Here is a 20,915-nt window from a genome sequence, read left to right as displayed (position 1 = left end):
GCAAGGGGCATTATTAGCCCCTCTGGATGACCACCCTTCTGGTTGTGCATGCATACCCTGTTGATGTTGGGGGCTGGTAAAAAGGCACTTGAAGAGGCAATAGTCTTTCTTCTCCCTATGCCACAATGCCAACCAGAATTGGGGCCCTGTGGCACTTTTAGGTAGGATTTCTCTCTGGTGACTGGCTCCTGGTGTTTGGCTGTCAGTTTCCATGGAGAACACAAGACAAACATCATGTCTAGTTCAGTCATTTGAGTGCTGTCATAGAAAGAATTACACCCTTCTAAACCTATTGACTTTGTTAGGCTTAGAAGGATGTCTTTCCCCTTCATCCTTCACTAGGCTTAGAAGTATGTCTTTTTAGGACTGCACTGAACTTTGCCTTGCAATTCCCCCCTAAAAGGGATTCCTCACACATTTAACCTCACACATTTAGGCTTGCTTTAGTTTCAGCACTTAGATGTGGAAAAAAAAAACCTTAAAATGGCAGGAGAATTATCTTCAAGGGAAAATCGAGGCGGCCTTTCTACTTTTCATTTTCCCTGATGTGCACGTGCAAAACTAAAAGCAGCTTTTAAAAAGCAGAATCTGTTTTGGAGCATGTATTGCACTGCCTTTCCCTCATCACCATTTTTGGAAACAAAGGCCAGTGTCAGCCTTCTGGAGGCAGGAGCGTGTCAGAGGTGGCAAGAAGAGGTCAAGTGTTCAGAGGCCCTGCTATTTCCTGTGTTGATCTGCTTCCTTTCCTCTGAGAAGTGGTCAGTGTCGCTTCTGTGGCAGAGCTGAGCTTGGTGCTAGGAGAAGCCCTCGCTCATTCTCAATCCCTCCCACTGCCACTGAAGAGAGCCTCAAGTGAATCTTTCCAAATGGAAGATGAAGAAAGCAGCATGGCTCTTAACTTCCAGTCAACAGCAAGAGGGCAAAAGAAAAACAATCCCAGTCCGCCAGTGCAAGGTAAGTCACACTTCTTTACATGGTTTGGAAGTTTCTAGGTTGTAAGCACTTGGGGTGATGATTTACCTCCATTCCATAGAATACTTCAGGGGTCCATTTTCATACAGTAATTACCTATTAGAGGGTCATGGCATTTCCCCTCAGCCCAGTCAGCTGACAACTACGGGTGCCAACTTCCAGGTGGTAGCCAGAGATCTCCTAGATGACAACTGATCTCCAGGCAACAGGGATCAGTGTCCCTGGAGAAAATGGCTGCTTTGGAAGGTGGATTCAAAGGCATTAAATCCCACTGAAGTCCCTGCCCTCCACAAATCCCACCCTCCCCAGATTCCACCCCCCCACATCTCCAGGAATTTCCCAATCCAGATCTGGCAAGCCTACTACAAACAGGCCATGATGGTACTATTCTTCTGTTGTTAACTGCTATTATCTGGCTCTGGCCAAGGGGAAAATTGCCTCTGAAAATAAAGATTTGCTTCTGACTATTGTTAACTATTGTATTATTTTGTCCAGGGCTTTTTTTTTTTAAAAAAAAGCAGCCATGCTTTAAAAAAAAAGCCCTGGTTTTTTGGAGGATTGGCTATACCAGGGGGTATGACCTAATATGCAAATGAGCTGCTGGGCTTTTTCCACAAAAAAAGCCCTGATTTTGTCTGTAATCCAGAATTGACTTTGTAGAGGTTGAAATCCAATGTTCTGTTGGCAGCCCAGTTAACCACTGACAAAACCACTAATGTTTTGGGTGGCTCTCCATGATTTGTCTGAACCTCATGGGTGGGCCTCAGGGCTATTTTTGTAGCAGGAACTCATTTGCATATTAGGCCACACACCCCTGGTATAGCCAATCCTCCAAGAGTTTTCAGTAGGCCCTGTAAGAAGAGCCCTGTAGGCTCTTGGAGGATTGGATATATCAAGGTGTGTGGCCTAATATTCAAAGGAGTTCCTGCTACAAAAAAAGTCCTGGATCACATCATGGTTTGATTGGGAACTGGATTCACACAGGAACGTATCCATAGAAGAAGCTATACATATACCTAAGAGCATTTGTTTCCTGAGTAGCAGATATGGCACCAGTATAACTTGTGAATCATGCTTAAGAAACTACAAACTAGGAATCCCCAGTTTTAACACCAACTCGGACATGCAGCAGCAACAACAACAAAGGATTTTTCAGGATGCATTTCCTGCTGTGAAGAACTTTCTCTAAATCTCTATCCTTGTAGAGACTCTGGTGAAGCAACCCCGCAGGCATCAGATCACTGCAAGAATTGGATGCGCTGTGATGTTCCTTCTAATTGGAGCTCTGATAGCACACCGGATTTGGGGTAAGTGCAGTGGCAGCAGTTAGAATCTTGTGCCAAGTGCAGGAAGGCCTGGCTTCAAAATTCCTGTTTGCTATTAAACACACTGGGTGATCTTGCGCTAGTCACTGTCTCTGAGGACAAAATGGTTGTGAGGATAAAATGGAAAGAGGGGGGAAACTATGAGATCCTTTGTCAGCCCATAAAATCCTCAGAGAGAAGAAGCTCCTATCACTTTCCCCTTTTTACATGCTTCTAGTTCTAGGACATCCTTTATTTCACTTAACTGTGAAGCTTAGATTGCTGATTCACACGTTAGGGAGCAGTATGGGTTGCCAACCTTCTGGTGGAGATCTCCCATAATTACAGCTGATCTCCATACTACACAGATGTTCCCCTGGAGAAAAATTGCTCCACTGGAGGGTGAGCTTTATGGCATTATGTCCCTCTGAGGTCTCTCCCTTCCCAAACCCTGCCCTTCTTAGGCTGCCCCCAGAAAATCTCCTTGAATTTTCTAACTCAGTGTTGGCAATGGCAACCCTCTAGACCAGGGGTCCCCAACCTCTGAGCTGTGGACCAGTACCTGTCCACGGCCTGTTAGCAACCGGGCCATGCAGGGCCTCACTGCCCTGCCCTCCCCCACGGCACCTCCTCCTCCCTCAATTCTTTACAATTTTAAGGCCCAGGAAGGGGTGGCGAAGCGCTGCATTCCCGGGCTCTTTAAAGGCCAATCCCCCCCTGTTGATCAGCTAATCAGCAGGGGAAACCGTGCTGAAGGCTGGGCTCCTATGCCTCTCTGGTGCGCTTACAATCAGCGCTGGGGGCAGTGGCAGCGAGCGACCCGCTGAAAAAGCAGCACGGCCCTCGCCTCCTTCCCACTTCCTTCCCATGCCCAGGAAGGAATTGGAGAGGAAGCAAGGGCGGTGCTGCTAGCCACTGCTGCCCCCAGTGAAATTGTGAAGAACGAAGGGAGGAGGAGGCTAGGGAGGCAAACAGGGATTTGTCTAGGGGGCGGGGCAGGGTGGGCGGGAGGCCAAATTCAGTGCCCCCACCCTGCCAGCCCGGCGGCACGGTGGGACCACATAGGTTGGGGGCCACTGCTCTAGACATGTTGGATGTTGGGAACCTACCCTGTATCAAGTATAACACAGGGCCAAACTAGACATTATGGTGTCCTTCGATTGGCTTCAGAACCTACAGCTGGCCCCTCTGGTGCTCCAGAGGTTGACACCTTGCCGCCGGCAGCAGAGTAGAAGCCGGCATAGCTGCAGGCAAGAAGCCCGCCTGATCCCCCCTGCCAGTGATTCAATTAAGGGAACGGTGATGCTGTTACTTAGCCACCCAAAGAAGGGAGTTACGCCAAAGGGGAAGACATTCGATTAACCCTGAGTATTAGCAGGAACTTCTCCACTGTTAATTGGAGTGCCACAGGAGGCCTATTTAGCCCCTACTTGGGGCTGGGGCTTCCGTGGAAGCAACTCCATCTATCTTGTGACGCACCTCCACTGCAGTTTGCCTTTAAAACCTGATCCTTCAGCTCCTTGACTCATGGCTTTGAACGACCCTGCTCTTGGTTTGTGTTTTGGACGTTGCTCTCTTGGTTCCTGTTCTGCTCTGTGGTTCTTACCTCAGCTTGGAATTGGACTCTGTGGGCGTTTTCGCACTTACCTTTTACTGGCGCGAACACCCTCCTCACGCCGGCGGATCTGCAGGGATTTCCCACCAGAAGCGCCGGCGCAGCCAAAAGAGCCGGCAACTTCCGTCGCGGAGCCAGCTCAAACGGAAACCGCCAAGAAGCAGGAAAACGTTTGAGCTGGCTCCGCGATGGAAGTTGCCGGCTCTTTTGGCTGCGCCGGCGCTTCTGGTGGGAAATCCCTGCAGATCCGCCGGCGTGAGGAGGGTGTTCGCGCCAGTAAAAGGTAAGTGCGAAAACGCCCTGTGCTTTGGACTTGCCCTTGTGGTTCTCCCTCCACTTCCTGACGCAGACCCCAGCTTGGACTGGGTCTCATCTCCTGCCTGCACCCTAGGGCATGACAATGGACACCATCACTTAGTGAATTTGGGCCATTTTTAAAAAATGGTGAGGATGCAGTCCTGATTGGGCCCATGGGATGGTGGGACCAGAAAATCTTGAAGTCTGTCTTGTGTGTCTTTTCCTGAAGCTGTTTCAGCATTTGAAAAGGTGCAGAGGAATGGGGAACAAAATTACTTGGTTCTAGCATGCTGTCATCTATTGCCAAGTTCCATTCAATGTACTGATTGTGATCTTTAAAGCCCTTCACAACCTGTGGCCAGGGCCAGCCCTAGACTGTCTGGCACCCTAGGCAAGGCTAACTTCTGGTGCCCTCCCCCCTGCACTGATAAGATCACTGAGTCACATGGGGGACACACGATTTGGCGCCCCCAGAAGGCCAGTGCCCTAGGCAATTACCTAGTGGCAGGGCCGGCCCTGCCTATGACCCACATATTTGAAGGCCCATATCCTTCCATATGTCCCTGTGCATCTTCAGCCAGACATTTGTTGCTATCCCAGTGCTTAGGGTGGCTTGTCTGACACTGAACAGATCCCAGGCCTTTTTTTAAATCATGGCTCTGGCTCCGTGGTGTGGAATTTCTGAAGAGCTGAGATGGGCCCTTCCTTGGGATATCTTCAGGAGGTGTTGAAAGTTCTGCCTGTTTGCCAGATGTTTTGAGGGGTTTAACCATCAGGCATCTTTTAAGGGGAGGAGAGGAGAGATTTGGGGCTTGCAGTTTTATTTTTGGTTTTAACTGAAATGTTTTTAACTATTACTGTAAGCTGCCAGGAAAGGCACAGTATAAATGTTTTAGTAAATATTAAAATGTGCAATCCATGTTTTAGATGGCAGTGCACGTGAAGAAAGGGCCCCTCCGGTTCCAGACTCTGCACCATGTTTCTGACCTGAAATAGTCCAATGGACTGCTATTTGTTCTGTTGGGAATAGCTCTGTGTTGTCCCAGGAACCACCAAAAAAGTCCTATTGCTGGTCTCCTCCTGACTTATCCCTACAAATGGCAGCAAATCAACAGCCACTGAAAAGATATCAAAGCTGTCAGTGATCTTTCCTCAGCGTCTAGTCATGGCTTTCTTGGTGTGTCATCTACTTTGATTAGTATTCTGTTTAGATTCTAGACATTTTGCATAATTTGGTGTAAATTACTTGCTGGTGCTCATTCCTGACACCAGTTAATTTATGAGTAAAAGTTGAACAAGAAAGGCTGTAATGCAGATCACTGGAGGGAAGGTATACCACTTATTTCCCTCCATGGAGGGAACCGTCCATGTTTTTCTTCAGACTTCTGTGATTTATAGCAATGTAGAACTCTGGCACTGATTCTTGTTATGAGAATGGAAGATTCCTGTGTTTGTCTAAGAAATTTTGGAAAGTATAAATATCTTTAGGGTTTTCTTTTCAATTTCATAATCACCTAAATGGGCATCATTTGAAGCTTTTCAGATGCGGCAACCTATGGATGCTACGAAGAAAACCAATGTCTCCCAGGAACCCACTACCAATGGAACAGAAAATGATTCTGGCGTGAAGATCTTTGTGTCTCACTTGTGGCAGTTTTTGTGTCAGCCACATTACACTGGCTTAGCAGGTAATCTGTTTTCCCTCAGTGACAAAGGACCAACCTAGCATGAATCGTACAATTCCTCTGAACTGGGCTGCCAGATCCAGGTTGGAAAACTCCTGAAGATTGGAGATGAAGCCTGGGGAGGACAGGGACCTCAGTGGGGTACAATGCCGTAGCGTCCACCCTCCAAAGCAGCCATTTTCTCCTGAGAACTGATCTCTGTAGTCTCGAGATGAGCTGTAATTCTGGGGGATCCCCAGGTCCTACCTGGAGGCTGGCATCTCTGTCTCTGAGCTTAATGTGAGCTTTGTCCAGAGCTAAAAGTAAGTTAGTATACAGGCTGGTATGGAGTACCAGTAATGAAGTGGCCAAATTGGTTCCTCTTGTCTTCTGGTTCAAACCCCCCTGCTCCAGGAGACACAGTACTGGTATGAAATCATCTTTCCCCACTTTCACCCCCTTGTCACTTGCATACAATGTGGGGTTGTACATTTAAAGTCACAGGTGGGTTGCTAAGTTCTGGGAAACAGCCGCAAAACCTTGCGAGTCAATAAAATAAACATAGTTATCAAAAGAGCATTTGGATATCACTTAGCATCTGGAGTGTGTTTACAACAGCCTTCAGCCTGGTTTGCTATCAGGCCCTTTTTTCCCTCACCTTATGGTGTGCAGAGATTGAACACAAAAATTGGAGACAAGATTCAGTTCTTCATGATATTTGGATGTGGATGCAAAACAAAGTTGGGTCAGTTTCCATCTCTCAGCAACTGGAATGTCTGTCTATGGTTTAATCCTGGTAAAGAATCCTGGTTGCTCAATGCAAAGTAGCCTCAGTTAAATTCAGATACTTACATTTGGACGTCATGAAGAAACTGGAGTTAGCTGTAAAGATTAATCATCAATCTCAGCCTGAAGACCAGAAGAAGAGTTGGTTTTTACACCCCACTTTTCTCTACTTGGGGAGCCTCAAAGCGACAAACAATCTCCTTCCCATCCTCTCCCCAGAACAGACGCCCCGTGAGGCAGGTGGAGCTGAGAGAGTTCTGAGAGAACTGTGACTGGCTCAACGTCACCCAGCAGGCTTCATGTGGAGGAATGGAGAATTAAACCCGGTTCTCCAGATTAGAGTCAGCTGCTCTTAACCCACTACACCATGCTGCCTCTAAGAAGGAATGAAGCATTTGGACCCAACAACTTACTAAGTTCACATTCGTCATGAACAAGCCCTGGCTTGTCTCTGGCATCTAAATTTAGGCTAGAGCTGATTCTTTGAGTTTTATTTAATTGTAGTATTAGAATTCCCAGTCTAATGGAACAAATGATAGAAATATATTTTACTTTGTTTTAAAGTGGGAATCTTATTTAGGTAGAAAGGTTGCATATAAGTGTTTTAAATAAATGAAAACAAATAAGTTAAAAACCCTCTACCTGCTGAGCCTGATTTATAATGTATAATCAAAACTTGTGCGGTGCTGGGGAAGCAATCAAAGCCAGACCTTCATAGACCCTTTCAGTTCACATTCTGATTCCATGCTTGAATGTGTAGCTCCATCCAAGTGCTTCAGAGTAATACAGCTATTTCCTACACCATTAAAGGAAAAAACCTAAGTGTAAATGTCAGCTGTGCACTCTTAAAGCTTGGTTCATGTGGGAAAACTATAATATTTAGCACTCTTCCAGCTACACATAATTCTATGTTTTCAATTTATTTTTCTTCTAGACAATGCCACATGCAAACTCTGTCCTGAAAACTGGTTGCTGTATGAGGACAAATGCTACTGGATTTCAAAAGAAAAAGGAAGCTGGAAGAAGGGCAAGGAAGACTGCACAGCAAGATCATCTCGGCTGCTAGTGCTGCAGAAGCAGGAAGACACGGTAAATATAGGCTGACCTCTCCCCAACCCTTGGAGGGAAGACGGCATGATAAGCCCGGTCTCGTCAGATCTTGGGAAGCTAAGCAGGGTTGGTACTTGGAAGAGAGTCCACCACAGATGGCTTTGCAGAGGAAAGCAATGACAAACTATCTCTGCTTCTCACCTGCCTTGAAAGCCTCTTTCTGGGTTGCCATAAGTTGACAGAGGCTTTACAAGTGCACATATAACAACCAACCCTTTGAACAAAGTTGGAGTCCAGTAGCACCTTTAAGACCAACAAAACTTTATTCAGAATGTAAGCTTCCATGTGCATGCACACTTTATGCACATGAAAACTTACATTCTGAATAAATTTTGTTGGCCTTAAAGGTGATACTGGACTCCAACTTTCTTCTTTACTTCAGACCAACACGGCTGGCCCACTTGGATCTAAGCCTGAGTCCGCTTGCGGAGTGGATGGCATATAAATCTAAGGTAAACAAACAAACTCTTCTTTGGTGTTACATAGTTGCAAGACAGCAAAAAGAGTTTTAGGGTCAAGGCAGAGATGATGGGTCTGTTTTATTCATGTGTTAGTTGCATTTCAACTTGAAAAAGCCATCAAAGTGCTTTACAAAACAGAAGAAACTGCTGGCTTTTCATCTCTCAGAGGAGTCCTTGTTTTCCTGCTCTTTGGAAGATGCAGAAATCAAGATGCCACCTGCAGTCACTTCAGCATCCTCTAGTCAGTGGAATGGCTGCCTGTTAAACCAGCAGAGACCCTCCCCACAACAATACTAATCTAATACAGGAGCACCTTGCCTATGGAAGCTCATACCATAACACATTCGTTCCTAAGATGTCATAGGATTGATTGTTGTTTTACTGCTGGCTTGGACATAGTGGAGCAAAGGACTGGTCTTTCTCACAAAGCAAAATGTTTTTTCAAAATCATTTAAAGCAACACCACAGGACTAATTATGCTGGTTAACAGGCTTTTATCCAGGATATTAATGAAGACATGCAACTGCTGTGGATTGGACTACAAGCTACATTCGCTGAACAAAAATGGACATGGGTGGATGGATCCCCATTAGATGACAAACTGTGAGTATTTCCTTCTACCATTTATGCTGGACTTACTTCTGAATGAACATGCATAGATCAGAAATAGATTCCAAGTGGGAACCTGTAAAAAATGTTGCACTTTCCTTATTATATTTCTCAAGTACACCTTAAATACAGTCTCATATTGAAGTGCAGTTTGGGTGAAGAATAATCCACAATTTTTTTTAATGGACTACTGTATGTAAGCTGTAATGTCAGCTGTTTATGAAGAAGGGAAATAGCAAAGTGTTTCTTTAAAACTCTAAGGCCCTGTTCACACAGCATGTTGAGTCCGTGTTAAACTAACTCAGTTCTGTCCTGAATCTCTTTGTTCCGGATATTATCGATCAGACTGCCATACTGCAATTCGAATCACTCCGCAATGAAACTGTCCTCTGCCGTCCACACAACAGCACCATGCAGTTTTTTGTTTCCCCCACTACTATGCACATGCATGCATCATGCACACATCATGCACTTATGCACATATGTTCATGCACATGGGACAGCCTTCAGACATCTGGAAGTTGGTTAATATCGCCGCAGAACTATCCAGATGGAGAAAACTTCGAGTTGAGGCCAGAGAACTCAAAAAACACCACAAAGGAGCAAGTAACAAAATAATCCGGTTCCGAGAAGGATGGGGGCGGGGCTACCATAATTGACTACCCGGAGGCAGATGTTGCTGTCTGATCAGCCACTTTTAATCCGGTAGGAAGCAGCAGTGACATCTGCTTATACTGTGCATCTGAAAAGGCCTAAGAGTACCAGTAGAATAGCCCCCTGGAGTTGCAGTTGGAGGGCAAAAGGGGGCTTGTTCCTTACCTGTTGCCTATGCCTTTCTCAGTGGAGCTGAATTTCAAAAGAAAAATTTTTTTTTTAAAAAAAAAAGCCAAATTGCAGTTTCTGAGATAGAAGTCAACTAAGTGCCTCTATATGCATCCAACTTCTGAAATGCTGCCCTTTGAAAATGCTAGATAAAATAAGTTCTTCTTTATTTCACAGATCAGAAGAACTGGGCCCTGTCGAAATAAACAGCTGTGGGATGTTGAATGGGAATAAAATTATTTCTGAAGCCTGCAGCCATGTAACCACATGGGTCTGTGAGACTGAAGCCCTCAATATAAACAATGACAAAATGTAAAGGACAGAACACTGTCTTGGTTTTGCCAGGAGTGATGACTGAACACTGTGACAGAGGCAAAACACAAATGCCTCTGGTGTGAATTGAGCCCCTCACATGAACAACCAAACTTTTAGTTTGCACTGTTTTTCTCAAAAGGCAGGAAGAATCCCACTAACTGGGCCTCCACATGACAATTAGGATCTACTGTGGGGGCCACATTCATAACATGAAGGGGTTGTCACTGCACAGTGGAGGGGAAGATCTCATGCTGTTTCTCCTTCATGACACTGCAATGCCATTATCACCTGAATTAACATCCACCAGCACAAACAGTGCTCATTTATGTATTTTTGGTATTTTTTGTATTTCTCTCTGTGTGTGTGTATGCCTGGAAGTCATGGCAACTTCTTGTGACCCCCACTGGAGCATGAAGGATGTCCAGAGAAGTGGTTTGATAAAGCCCGTCTCTGTCTCCCGGTCCTGGTATCCCAAGGTTTTCCATCCGATTTCTTGCCAGGGTCTGCCTTGCTTACCTTCTGAGTTCTGATGAGATTGGACTTTCCTGAACTATGCAGTTCAGGGCAAAAAAATAAGAACTTTTTTTTGCAGAGAAAAGCTAACACAAAAAGCTGATGAGTCATTACCAACTATATTCCAAGTTACAGGAGTCTTTGAAGAATGAGGGTTATGCAGATCATTTCTCTTCCACTGATATGTGGGAAGGGGCACATTCCAGAAACCTGGAAGGAAGCATAGAGCCTTCATATATAGGTCATCTCCTTGAATGTACACCATTAGCTCATGAGAGGCTGTAAGAGGAAGGAAGGCCATCTGTTCCTGCCCATCACAGCCAATAGAGGTTAGCAGCGATATCTGAAACCACCAGTGGGTTGAGCCTACTCAGCTTCTTCAGCACTGACAGAGAATGTGATGCTCACTTTAATGTTTGTAATATTTTATAAATCAGTAAACAGAAAAGAAAACCATGTCAAGGTTGACTTTCACAACAAACCAAATTACATATACCAACAAGGCATCTCTTTGGGGAGAGAGGGCATTTGGCTTTAAAAAAAAATTATTTTACTTGGTTTTAAATAAAAATGTTTTGATTATTACCTGTAAGCCACTTTAAGTCAAAGGGAAAGCAAGAGCATAAACATTTTAATAAACTTTTAAAAATGAAAGGAGACACATCTTTACAATGCCTCATCATTCTCTCAAAATTATAGTTTTTTAAAAGGTTATGTTTTTAAAGTACTGCTGGCCCAGACATAGCTTAAATTATACCTTGGCTGTATGACCTTCTTTGGTAAAAAGGCCTGGAAACATTCAAACTTATATAGGTGATTGAAGATATCCACCTGATGTTAATTAGATTCAATTTCTAATTTGTAAATATTGCTAAGTTAGCACAGAGCCGGTTGCTATCTTTTGTTTCCAACACAGCATAAAACTACATACTTTTTATAAAACCAAATATACAAATCCCACATCTGTCCATGGCTTGACATTTAAAAAAAGACAAACCTGTGAAAATTCTTTGCTCTACCTGAAGCTAATTCTGCTTCCCCACAAGTCTTGCTTTTTCTCAGTCTCTCAGCATCAGACATATCATAAGCCTTATAGCGGTCTCTTCTTTCAAGTTCCATTGCAGTATATATCAACCGCAGGAAACTGGGGGAACAGAATTAGCAATACAAGACTTCCCAGTATGCATCAGAGGTCCTCCCTCCCAACTACATGGATCCTGGCCCCCAGACCTACTGGATATTTGCATATGAGACATCTACCTTCCCTAATGGGGAAGTGACACTATGTCAATCTATTATGAGAATTCAGTTAATATTCCTGCAATGTGCTGTTATTTGCAAGTAGTAGAACACAGTATATACACAAATAATCACAACACATCTATCCAGTGCAGGAACAATAATCATCCTAAAAATGTTGTGAATCACAGGAATAAATGAGGGACTGCAATTCTAATTCTAATAGTCTTGTGGTGCAGAGTGGTAAAGCTGCAGTACTGCAGTCAGAGCCCTCTGCTCATGACCTGAGTTCGATCCCAGCAGAAACTGGTTAAGGACTCAGCCTTCCATCCTTCCGGGGTCAGTAAAATGAGTACCCAGCTTGCTGGGGGAAAAGTGTAGATGACTGGGGAAGGTAATGGCAAACCACCCCGTATTTACCTTTTTAAATTCTACTAGGGCTTTGCATTTCCCCTATGTACTTCATGTACAAGACTTCCTTTTGTATCCGTGTGATCAGGGCTTTTTTTTTGTAGCAGGAACTCCTTTGCATATTAGGCCACACACCTGATGTAGCCAATCCTCCAAGAGCTTACAGGGCTCTTAGTACAGGGTCTACTGTAAACTCTAGGATTGGCTACATCAGGGGTGTGTGGCCTAATACGCAAAGGAGTTCCTGCTCCAAAAAAAAGCCCTGCATGTGATCACCATGTGAATTGAACCTGGGACCTTCCACACACCTCCCATTGAGCCACTGTCCATCCTCATTGCAACAAGTGTTCTCTCTTCCCCTCCCTCTAGCAGCTAGGATGATTTCTGTAAAGTATTTAAGAATTAGTAAAAGTCTTTAGGGAATGATATGTTATTTGATTATGCAACACTGGTAAAATTGAACAGTTATGTAGCAGCAAAACAAAAGATTTTTTTTTAATTGTATTTAATAATACTAAATAAAATGTTAAGGAAAACAAGACATATGCCTCAAAATCTGTTTTGGATACAATTAGAAATATAACATTAAACAAAAAACCCCAACCAAAGCATTTCTCAGTATCAAGAGCCAATGTAATGGAGTGATTAGACCAGGGTGTCAAACATACAGCCTGTGGGTTAGATCAAGTTCCTGGAGGAAAAACCAGGCAGACTGCAAAAGTTTCCAAAGCATCTCTTCAAACGGAACACGTGAGCACAATGGCAACTGAGATTCCTTGTAATTAAGCATAAAGTGAGGCATACTGTGCGTGTGAAGTGCTGTCAAGCTGCTTCTGACTTTTGGTGACCCTATGAATCAGTGACCGCCAAAACTTCCTACTGTTAACAGCCTTGCTCAGGTCTTACAAATTGAGGTCTGTGGCTTCCTTGACTGAGTCCATCCATCTCAAGTCGGGTCTTCCTCTTTTCCTGCCGCCTTCAACCTTTCCTAGTGTTATTGTCTTTTTCAGTGACTCTTGTCTTCTCATAATGTAACCAAAATACAATCACAAACACATCCATTTAGTCATTTTAGCTTTTAGGGAGAGTGAATTGTCTTTTCGTAGATTCATGGTATCCATAAAACTCTCCCCCAACACCACATTTTCTTCACTGTCCAACTTTTGCATCCATACAGAGTAATGGGGAATACTAGGGCATAGATTATCTTGATTGGCAGCAACACATCAATAATACATACCATACACATATTTCACATTTATTATTCCATGATCCTCACTTCTCCAAGTGCCAAGAAATTCTGCCGACAGTGCTTACCTGGCTTGGCTCTCTTTGGAAGAAGAATGCTGTGACTCTGAATCTTAAGAAGCACGGGTTTTATGGAGGTTACCTTGTAGTGAACATCTGTAAGAAACTTTTTTTTAAAGCTTTGTGTCTATTTTAGATGTGATAGTTTAACGCTTCAACTGTATATACTTTGTAAGCCCCCCCCCCCCGAATTTCCATCATTGGAACAGGTGCAAGAGTGTCAAACATGCAGTCCGGGAGTCGAATCAGGCCCCTAGAGAGCTCCTACTAGGCCCCTGAGCAACTGGCTGTCATCTGCTTGCTTCCCTTTTGCATAACAACTTGTTTTTCCGGGATCTCTCAATTGCACAGCAGAGCTACTGAGCCAAGCATCTCTTCCTTCTATTGGCTGAGGCTTCTCCCCCTCCTGTTCCCCTGGGGAAGGAAGGAAAGAGCCAGAGCTTCCTTTGCCCAGTTCCCTGGATCCCATGGGAGAGATACAAAGAAAGCATCATTAAGACCAATGAGTGCTAATGTTTCAAGCATGTTTGAAGTTTTTTAAAAAATATATTTAATTGTGTTTTTATCCTTTATAAAGTTTATATCTCTGTTACTTCATCTTAGATAGGTACACACATGGCTCAGCCCGACATGGCTCAGCCCAACCTCACATGGCCCGGCCCAACAAGGTCTTATTTATATCAGATCTGGCCCTCATGAAAAATGAGTTCGACACCCCTGTGCTTCAGAAGAGTCCAGGAAGCATCATCTTTATGTTTGCAGGAAGCACCTTTTTTGGAAAGACTTTCCTCCATTGTAGAAAGAGCCTTGGCTTGAAAGATTCCAGTAATTTGGAACTTGCTGTGCCTCTTCTTCCTCAGAAGCCATTTCGAGGTTGGCACCCACTACCTGCTCTCAAGATACAAAAGTGCTCACAGGCTTGACATTCCAGCACATTTTATGAAATAATGTCCATTAGAACTGCCATTCCCCAGTTGGGGGTGGGGGATTGCTCCATCAACCACGTGACTGGTGGGAGGAAATTCCTCCCCAACAGCAACATTACATAATGTGCCTCCATCACTCATAAGTGATGTGGGCACACCGGGGGGGGGGGGGACTTTGGTTTTGGGGCAAAACTCTTATGGTTTGAAGGCAATTTTACCATAGAGTTTTGCTCAAAAACCAGTGCATCAACCTGATGTGCCCATGTCACTTCCAGGTGACACAGGAATGGCATGCAACGTCATTTCTGGAGATGGCACATCATGGGCAATACTTCCAGCTACCAGAATGTTCCCCCATCCCCCTACCAATGTCTCTAACAGATTTGCAACCCTAATGTCCATGTTATTTCTTCCCCTTCAGCTTGCTTCAGTTTTCTGGCAGATCCAAAAGAGTTCTGTGCGGCATCTTAATGAGATGGCAGCAGCTTCATTGTTTAGATAAGCACAGTGTCCTTCTCCAATTACTTCCAGCCTGTAATACAAACACCATAAAGCTTGTATCAAAGAAGAGGTAGCCAAATCCCCACAGATACAGATTCTTTTTTAGGGGAATATGGTTCAGAGCAGTTTTCAATAAAAGGATGTTTAGAATTAGAAAGGATGCTTAAATTATCATCAAATGTTTGCACAGGTGAATTCATGGGAACCCTGCTCTCAGCTGTGCACATAATTCCAAAATTTCTGTCTGCATAAACCCACATAGGCTTGGGAAAACATTGCTCTGGACCTTTTGGAGGGGATGTTTGCACAAGCCCTTCTGCCACCAGTTTCTGCCACCAGTAACAAAGGGGCTCCAAAGGACCCTGTGATGGTACATGACACCTAAGAAACTGGCAAAAATGAACAATCAGTTGTTGGATAGATGCTGGAAATGTAAATGCCATGAAGGATCTTTTTACCATATGTGGTGGACTTGCGAAAAGGCGAAGCAATTCTGGCAAATGATTCAGCAGGAGATCTCGAAAGTTTTGGGATATAATATTAAGAAAGCACTAGATATTTTCCTGCTGGGATTACAAATGGAAAAATTTCAAAAGCAAGATAGAACAATAATTTGGTACATGCTTTCAGCTGCACAGACATTGTATGCGCAAGTGTGGAAACAAGACAAAATACTATAAGTATGGAAATGGACTCTGAAAGTTATGCACTGGAGTGAAATGGACAAACTTACGAGAATCTTAAAAGAACAAGATTTAGAGAAATTTAAAAATGACTGGGGAAAGTTTCAAAAATATATTGAAAAACAATGGAACGTTAAAGGACATTTGGTGATCTTTGACAATGGTTAATCTTTAAAGAAACAATATACAATTACAGTTTAAAAAACATGATTATTGGATTATAACCTCTTTTCTTTTTCCCAATGACTAAGAAGAAATACCATGAAGATGGATTATAACTTTTGAGTTTTTTGGAGAAAGATTTTCTAATAGACAAAGTTTTTTACCTTATAACAAATTAGATTAAATAATAATACGGGAACGTTTGATAAGGGGCATGCACTGCTGGAGGTCACAAAAGGCTGGTGGGTGGGGTGGAGAAAATGTTATATATGTGTACTAACATTTGATGACAAATGAAGATACGTTATTACAATATATCACAATAGTTTTTTAAAAAAACAAAGGACCCTGTGATGGACAGCCCCCAGTGCCCCCTTTCCCAGAGGTTCCACAGCCTCTTTGTTGTGGGTCAGCTGGTCAAAATTAACCACGAAGGGCCAGAGGCCTCTTCAGAATGCCTATGTGAAGAAGGTCCCCCCCGCCACAAGCTACTTCCATGCTGCCAACCAATGATTCACAGCCTGACAGCAGTACCCCCATGGCTCAGAATCAGGGAGCTTTCCACCATCCACCTCACCCCTGTCTGTAAAACCATTGGAGCATTGATGAAGGAGGATTCAGCATGATGAGGTTGGAAAGATGGTGGAGTCCATGATTAGCAGCCCAGTGGCACCCTGATCCAGACAGGGAGGGAGGGTATGTGCATGCCTGCATGATGCAATACAACTGCAAGGTGGATTATAAAGGGCAGAGAAAGGGAGAGACTGGCTGTGGGAGCAATGTAGAAAAATAGGTGGTGGAGCTCATCCAGAAATTGTTATGAAGCTGCACCTACTATTTAATGGACAAGGTGGGGAGGAAGAGAGAGAACCCGCAGAAAGGTTCAGGAGCTGTGCTCCTGTGAGCTCCTGCTGAATCCAAGGCCTGTTTACTCCCAACCTTGCTGCCCCTGCACTTGCCTTGTATCTCTGAACCTTTAGACCATGTTTGGACTCTGATTTTTGGATTTGCCCACAAATCTGTTGCTGCTGCCAAACTGTGTTCAGCCTGGGAGCCAGACTCTGATCATACGACACAGCTAGCCAAATTGCCTTATAAATCGATTTGAGGTTTTTTAGTTAGGTGGGCAAGATGGCAAAAATAATAAGGGAGCAATGACCCATGTATACAGGAGTCAGTATTTCTCAGGAATAGGAATACTTGGCCTGCCTTCACAAGAGAGATAAACACTACTTTCTTTTTCTAATGTCTGTGTTTCTCTTCCCCAATTCCCCTTGTCTGCTTGTCTCCGCCTTGCCTTTTAAAATGGGTTTCCTCTTTCAGAAATTAATCTTCTGCCTTGATTTAACTGCTCAGCTCACTCTATGGAGAAGACGTTTGTGTGTGAGAGAGAGAGAAAGGAAGGGGGAGAGAGAGAGAGAGAGAGAATGAGGAAGGGGAAGAGAGAGAGAGAGAGATCATCACTCATCTCCAGAGTTTGGAGATGGGAAAGGAAAGGAGCTTGGGGGTGGGGTGGAGGAGTACCATATTCAGAGGTGCAAATTGTATTTCCCCCCGTTGTCATGAATACAATTGCTTTGCTTAAGCCAAGGTGTGTGAATAGGCTTGCCAGCTCCAGGTTGGAAAATACCTGGAGATTTTGGGAATGGCGCCTGAGGAGGGTGGAGTTTGGGGAGGAACTTCCGAAGCAGCCTGTAGTTATAATTCCAGGAGATCTCCAGACACCACCTGGAGGCTGGCAACCCTACATGTGAGGAGTGGGGGGAAGGGCTTTAAGAAAGGAGGCCCTAAGCCTTGAACTTGACCTTAGTTTCAGCAGCCAAGTTACAAGAAAGTAAGTTATTGTGCAGAATAACAACGGTTCTGAGCAATAAGATGACCTTGCTTAACATCACTTTCCAAACAAAAGGCCTCTCAACAGTTGAGACTTTCCAGTCAAGACTGTAAGGAAACAAATAACACTCACGTTGCATTTTCTCCATTTGTCCATTTCCAGGGCTGATTTGGTTCTCTTTTGAGACCAATCCAAAAAGGGGCTTTGCCTTTGTGAAGCATCACAAAATCCTTTTAAGACAAGAAGGTGAGCATGTTACAGCCCTGAACTGCAGCTGGCAACTGAGATAATCAGTTTATTTTTTAAAAAAAATATATATATTTGCAGTCACTTGTTCTGAGTTTTGCTTCAAGCAGTCACATATTTGGGAATGAATCCTATGCTGACTGAGTCAAGGAAGCTTTTAGTGTTCTGAAAGCACTCTTGCCCCTCCCCGCTATACAAATCCACCAGCGCTATTAGGTTCGGAAAGCTATGACATTGCCTATCAATAAACAAGCACGGACAACTGCATTGATGCTTCTCACCTTTTCCAGGCTGGGATTAAAAGTGAGCAAGGTGGCCTTCTGGAACAAGCAGAAGTTCTGGCTAGAGGTCCAGTTCCTTTTTTCTTTTGAAAAGTAATAGCACATTCCTTGAGATCTAATCCAGTCAGTCGGGCAAGGTGGGACACAGGGCAATGGTTTAGATCTTCTTGCTAGTACTGGAGAAGAAACAGATCATTCACCATGCCATTATCTAACAGGGAAACACAGATAGAAGACTGGCATCAGGAGATCCACCATCTATCCTAGGTGCCCTTAGCACTTACATGCACAGGTGTGTTTTGTTTCCAGCGAGGCCACCATGTTGATCTGATGCAGCCAAAAGAATTAAGCCTTCTGGTGCCTTAAGAACTAGCAAATGTATCAACAGGGCTGGCCCTGCCACTAGAGAAACTAAGCAATTGTCAAAGGTGCTGGCCTTCTGGTGGCATCAAATTGGGTGCCCCCATGTGACTCTGTGATGTTATCAGTGTGTGTGTGGGGGGGGGTACTAGAAGCTAGCCTTGCCTAGGGTGTAAGACAGTCTAGGGCTGGCCCTGTGCATCAAGGCATAAAATTTAATGTGCCAGAGCCAGGCAATCAATCATTCTCTGTACCCCTCAGCGGCTATCATTTCTGCATTTCATACTGCTCTAGTCACTAACTGTTTTTCCCTGGGGTGGGAAAGAAGGTGTGTGCCTCATGCCTTTACTTCTAGAAGTGGCCTGTTAGATGCCAATTACCTCTAGTTTGTGGAAAGAGGGAAGCAGCAGAGTGGGTTAGACATAAACTGGAAGCTTTGTTTTGCTGACCTATGAAGTTCCGACATTTATCTAAAGCCAATGCAGCGTTCAGCTCTTATGAGGATGGCAAAGTTTTGAATTTCAGAAATCAGAGAAGATATTATTACATTCCCAACATGTAAGTATGAAACAGCAGGGCCCCAGCAGTGGCATTCTGCCTGTGTAAAGGACATGTGAGGCCATGCTACCACATGGCATTTATTCTCATGCCCTGATGCCCAGTTCAATATTTTGCTATAGGATCAGGTGGAAGGTGATCCCCAAACAGAATCTTGACCTATTTTCACAGCAACTCAGAGGATGAGCTCATACCAGTCTTCTGGTTACCAAAACAGTGGCTGAATGCCAGGGAATCATCCACAAATATTTTTGGCATGCTGTCTGAGGATATGCAGCTACATGTAATATAACTGGGAAGAAACATTTCAAGGCAATAGCACTGAAGTCCAACCAGCTTACCATCTGCAGAGATGACCCCAAAGGCGATTAGGATAACTAATGCGACAGAACCCACAATGAACTTCCATAAAGGGTTATTCTGCGCTGAATTGCAAAGGGGGAAACATAATACTTGTTAGTTTTCTTGCGCATTCCCCAATAGAAAGAAAGGGTATCATCCACATGAATTGCTCCCTCCCCCACAAACCAAGATGTGGCCAGAGTTCTGAAATCAATTTTAAAATCTGAGAATAGTTTTAAAAGTCAACAGAGTATGGTATAGAGAAGTGTGTACTGAGAGGTAAGTAGTAAGTGGCAGAGAGGATTGCTGGAGAAGCAACAACCTCTAGCAGAAAAGAATGAGCTTTCTGTGAGTCACTGCTCACATCTTCAATGCAGTTCTGAAGTAGTGAGCAATGACTCATGAAAGCTCATACCCTACCACAAATTTTGTTAGACTTTAAGGTGCTACTGAACTCTTACTCTTTTCCACTGCTACAGGCAAACATGGCTACCCATCTTGATCTTGCTAAGAGTCTAGTTACTGTAAATACAACTCAAAGAGAGAATTAGTCCACTTGTATCCTAGGGGGTGCTGTGGTGCATTCTCCTAGTGTTTAGGTTTATTGAATGTTTTCTCCTGAAGTTCAGCCTACCTCTTGTTGTTTCTCTTTTTCTGCTGTGTGTTAGTCCATGTTAGTGCTTGTGCTTTGAGAGCATCTCTGTTGTATTAGTGGCATGAAGTCAGTTATTGTCTTTTTGCAAAATCCTGTTGTAGTAAATTCATTGAAAGTGAACTCCAAAGCATGGATTGGATTATTTCTGGAACTCCACAAACAAGGATGACTCAAAGTCAATGGAAGCAAGACAGTGAGCACAAGGAAGACAAACTGTAAAGCAGTTGTGCTGACTAAAACACTGGGTGACAGCAACATAGAGCTGAGGAAAGCCATGATGAAATGCTATTTCTTTGGAATTAAGGGGGCGATCTTGCCTTAGGGTCAAGTGAAAATGCCGCAAGAAAGGGAGGCTCCAGGAACCATGGATATATCTGTAGGGTCCATATTCTGCAACTACAAAGGTGACCCAGTAATGTTGTTTACTTAGACTTCCAGAAAGCTTTTGATAAAGTTCTTCATCAAAGGCCCCTAAGTAAACTCAAACACAAACCTGGGATAGGAGGTGAAAATAGAACATACAAATAAGCACTCTATCAACAAAATACTGGAAAAGATTAAGAGTTGTTCCTATCACCAGGGCTTTTTCTTTTTTTTTTTTTTTTAACAGGGAGCAAATATCATTCCCTGACATGAATAGGGTCCACAGCATGATTGGGCACAGCAGTGGGATGGGGACTATTAGTGGTCTTCCTAACTGGCTCAGAGAATGGGGACTTAGCCTCATGAGAAGTCTGGCAGCAAATGGAAAATTTCTGAAAGAAGTTCTGCTTCAGCTGGTCTTTAAATAGCACATGTTTGGAGTGTGTTGGAGTGGGAATAAGAATCCATGGAGGAGGGTTCAAGGCATTCCTCATTATAGCACCTCAATACTTGCTGAATGAGAATTTCTCATTTTATAGAAACCCAAGCCTTTGCAAGAGCACGAATAAAGCTGGAGG

At 43.9% G+C, this 20,915-nt stretch overlaps 2 protein-coding genes across 2 annotated transcripts; one reads left to right on the top strand and one right to left on the bottom strand.

Moving 5' to 3' along the window:
* Positions 1–621: 621 nt before the first annotated feature.
* On the top strand, positions 622–10,032 carry LOC132571451 (killer cell lectin-like receptor subfamily B member 1B allele C). The gene is made up of 6 exons (XM_060238247.1): positions 622–954; positions 2,178–2,279; positions 5,724–5,876; positions 7,573–7,727; positions 8,700–8,812; positions 9,818–10,032. The coding sequence occupies exons 1-6, from the start codon at positions 867–869 to the stop codon at positions 9,954–9,956; spliced, it is 750 nt and encodes a 249-aa protein (XP_060094230.1). The 5' UTR covers positions 622–866; the 3' UTR covers positions 9,957–10,032.
* A 4,712-nt stretch (positions 10,033–14,744) lies between these two features.
* Positions 14,745–18,380, bottom strand: LOC132571958 (C-type lectin domain family 2 member D-like). The gene is made up of 4 exons (XM_060238750.1): positions 18,344–18,380; positions 18,060–18,235; positions 17,665–17,762; positions 14,745–14,884 (listed from the first exon to the last, which is right to left on the bottom strand). The coding sequence occupies exons 1-4, from the start codon at positions 18,378–18,380 to the stop codon at positions 14,770–14,772; spliced, it is 426 nt and encodes a 141-aa protein (XP_060094733.1). The 3' UTR covers positions 14,745–14,769.
* Between the last annotated feature and the right edge of the window lie 2,535 nt (positions 18,381–20,915).

Source organism: Heteronotia binoei, chromosome 5, assembly GCF_032191835.1.
Source record: "Heteronotia binoei isolate CCM8104 ecotype False Entrance Well chromosome 5, APGP_CSIRO_Hbin_v1, whole genome shotgun sequence".
Classification (NCBI taxonomy): Eukaryota; Metazoa; Chordata; class Lepidosauria; order Squamata; family Gekkonidae; genus Heteronotia; species Heteronotia binoei.
Note: the sequence above shows the minus strand (reverse complement) of the source record. Positions and strands in the feature narration are given on the sequence as shown.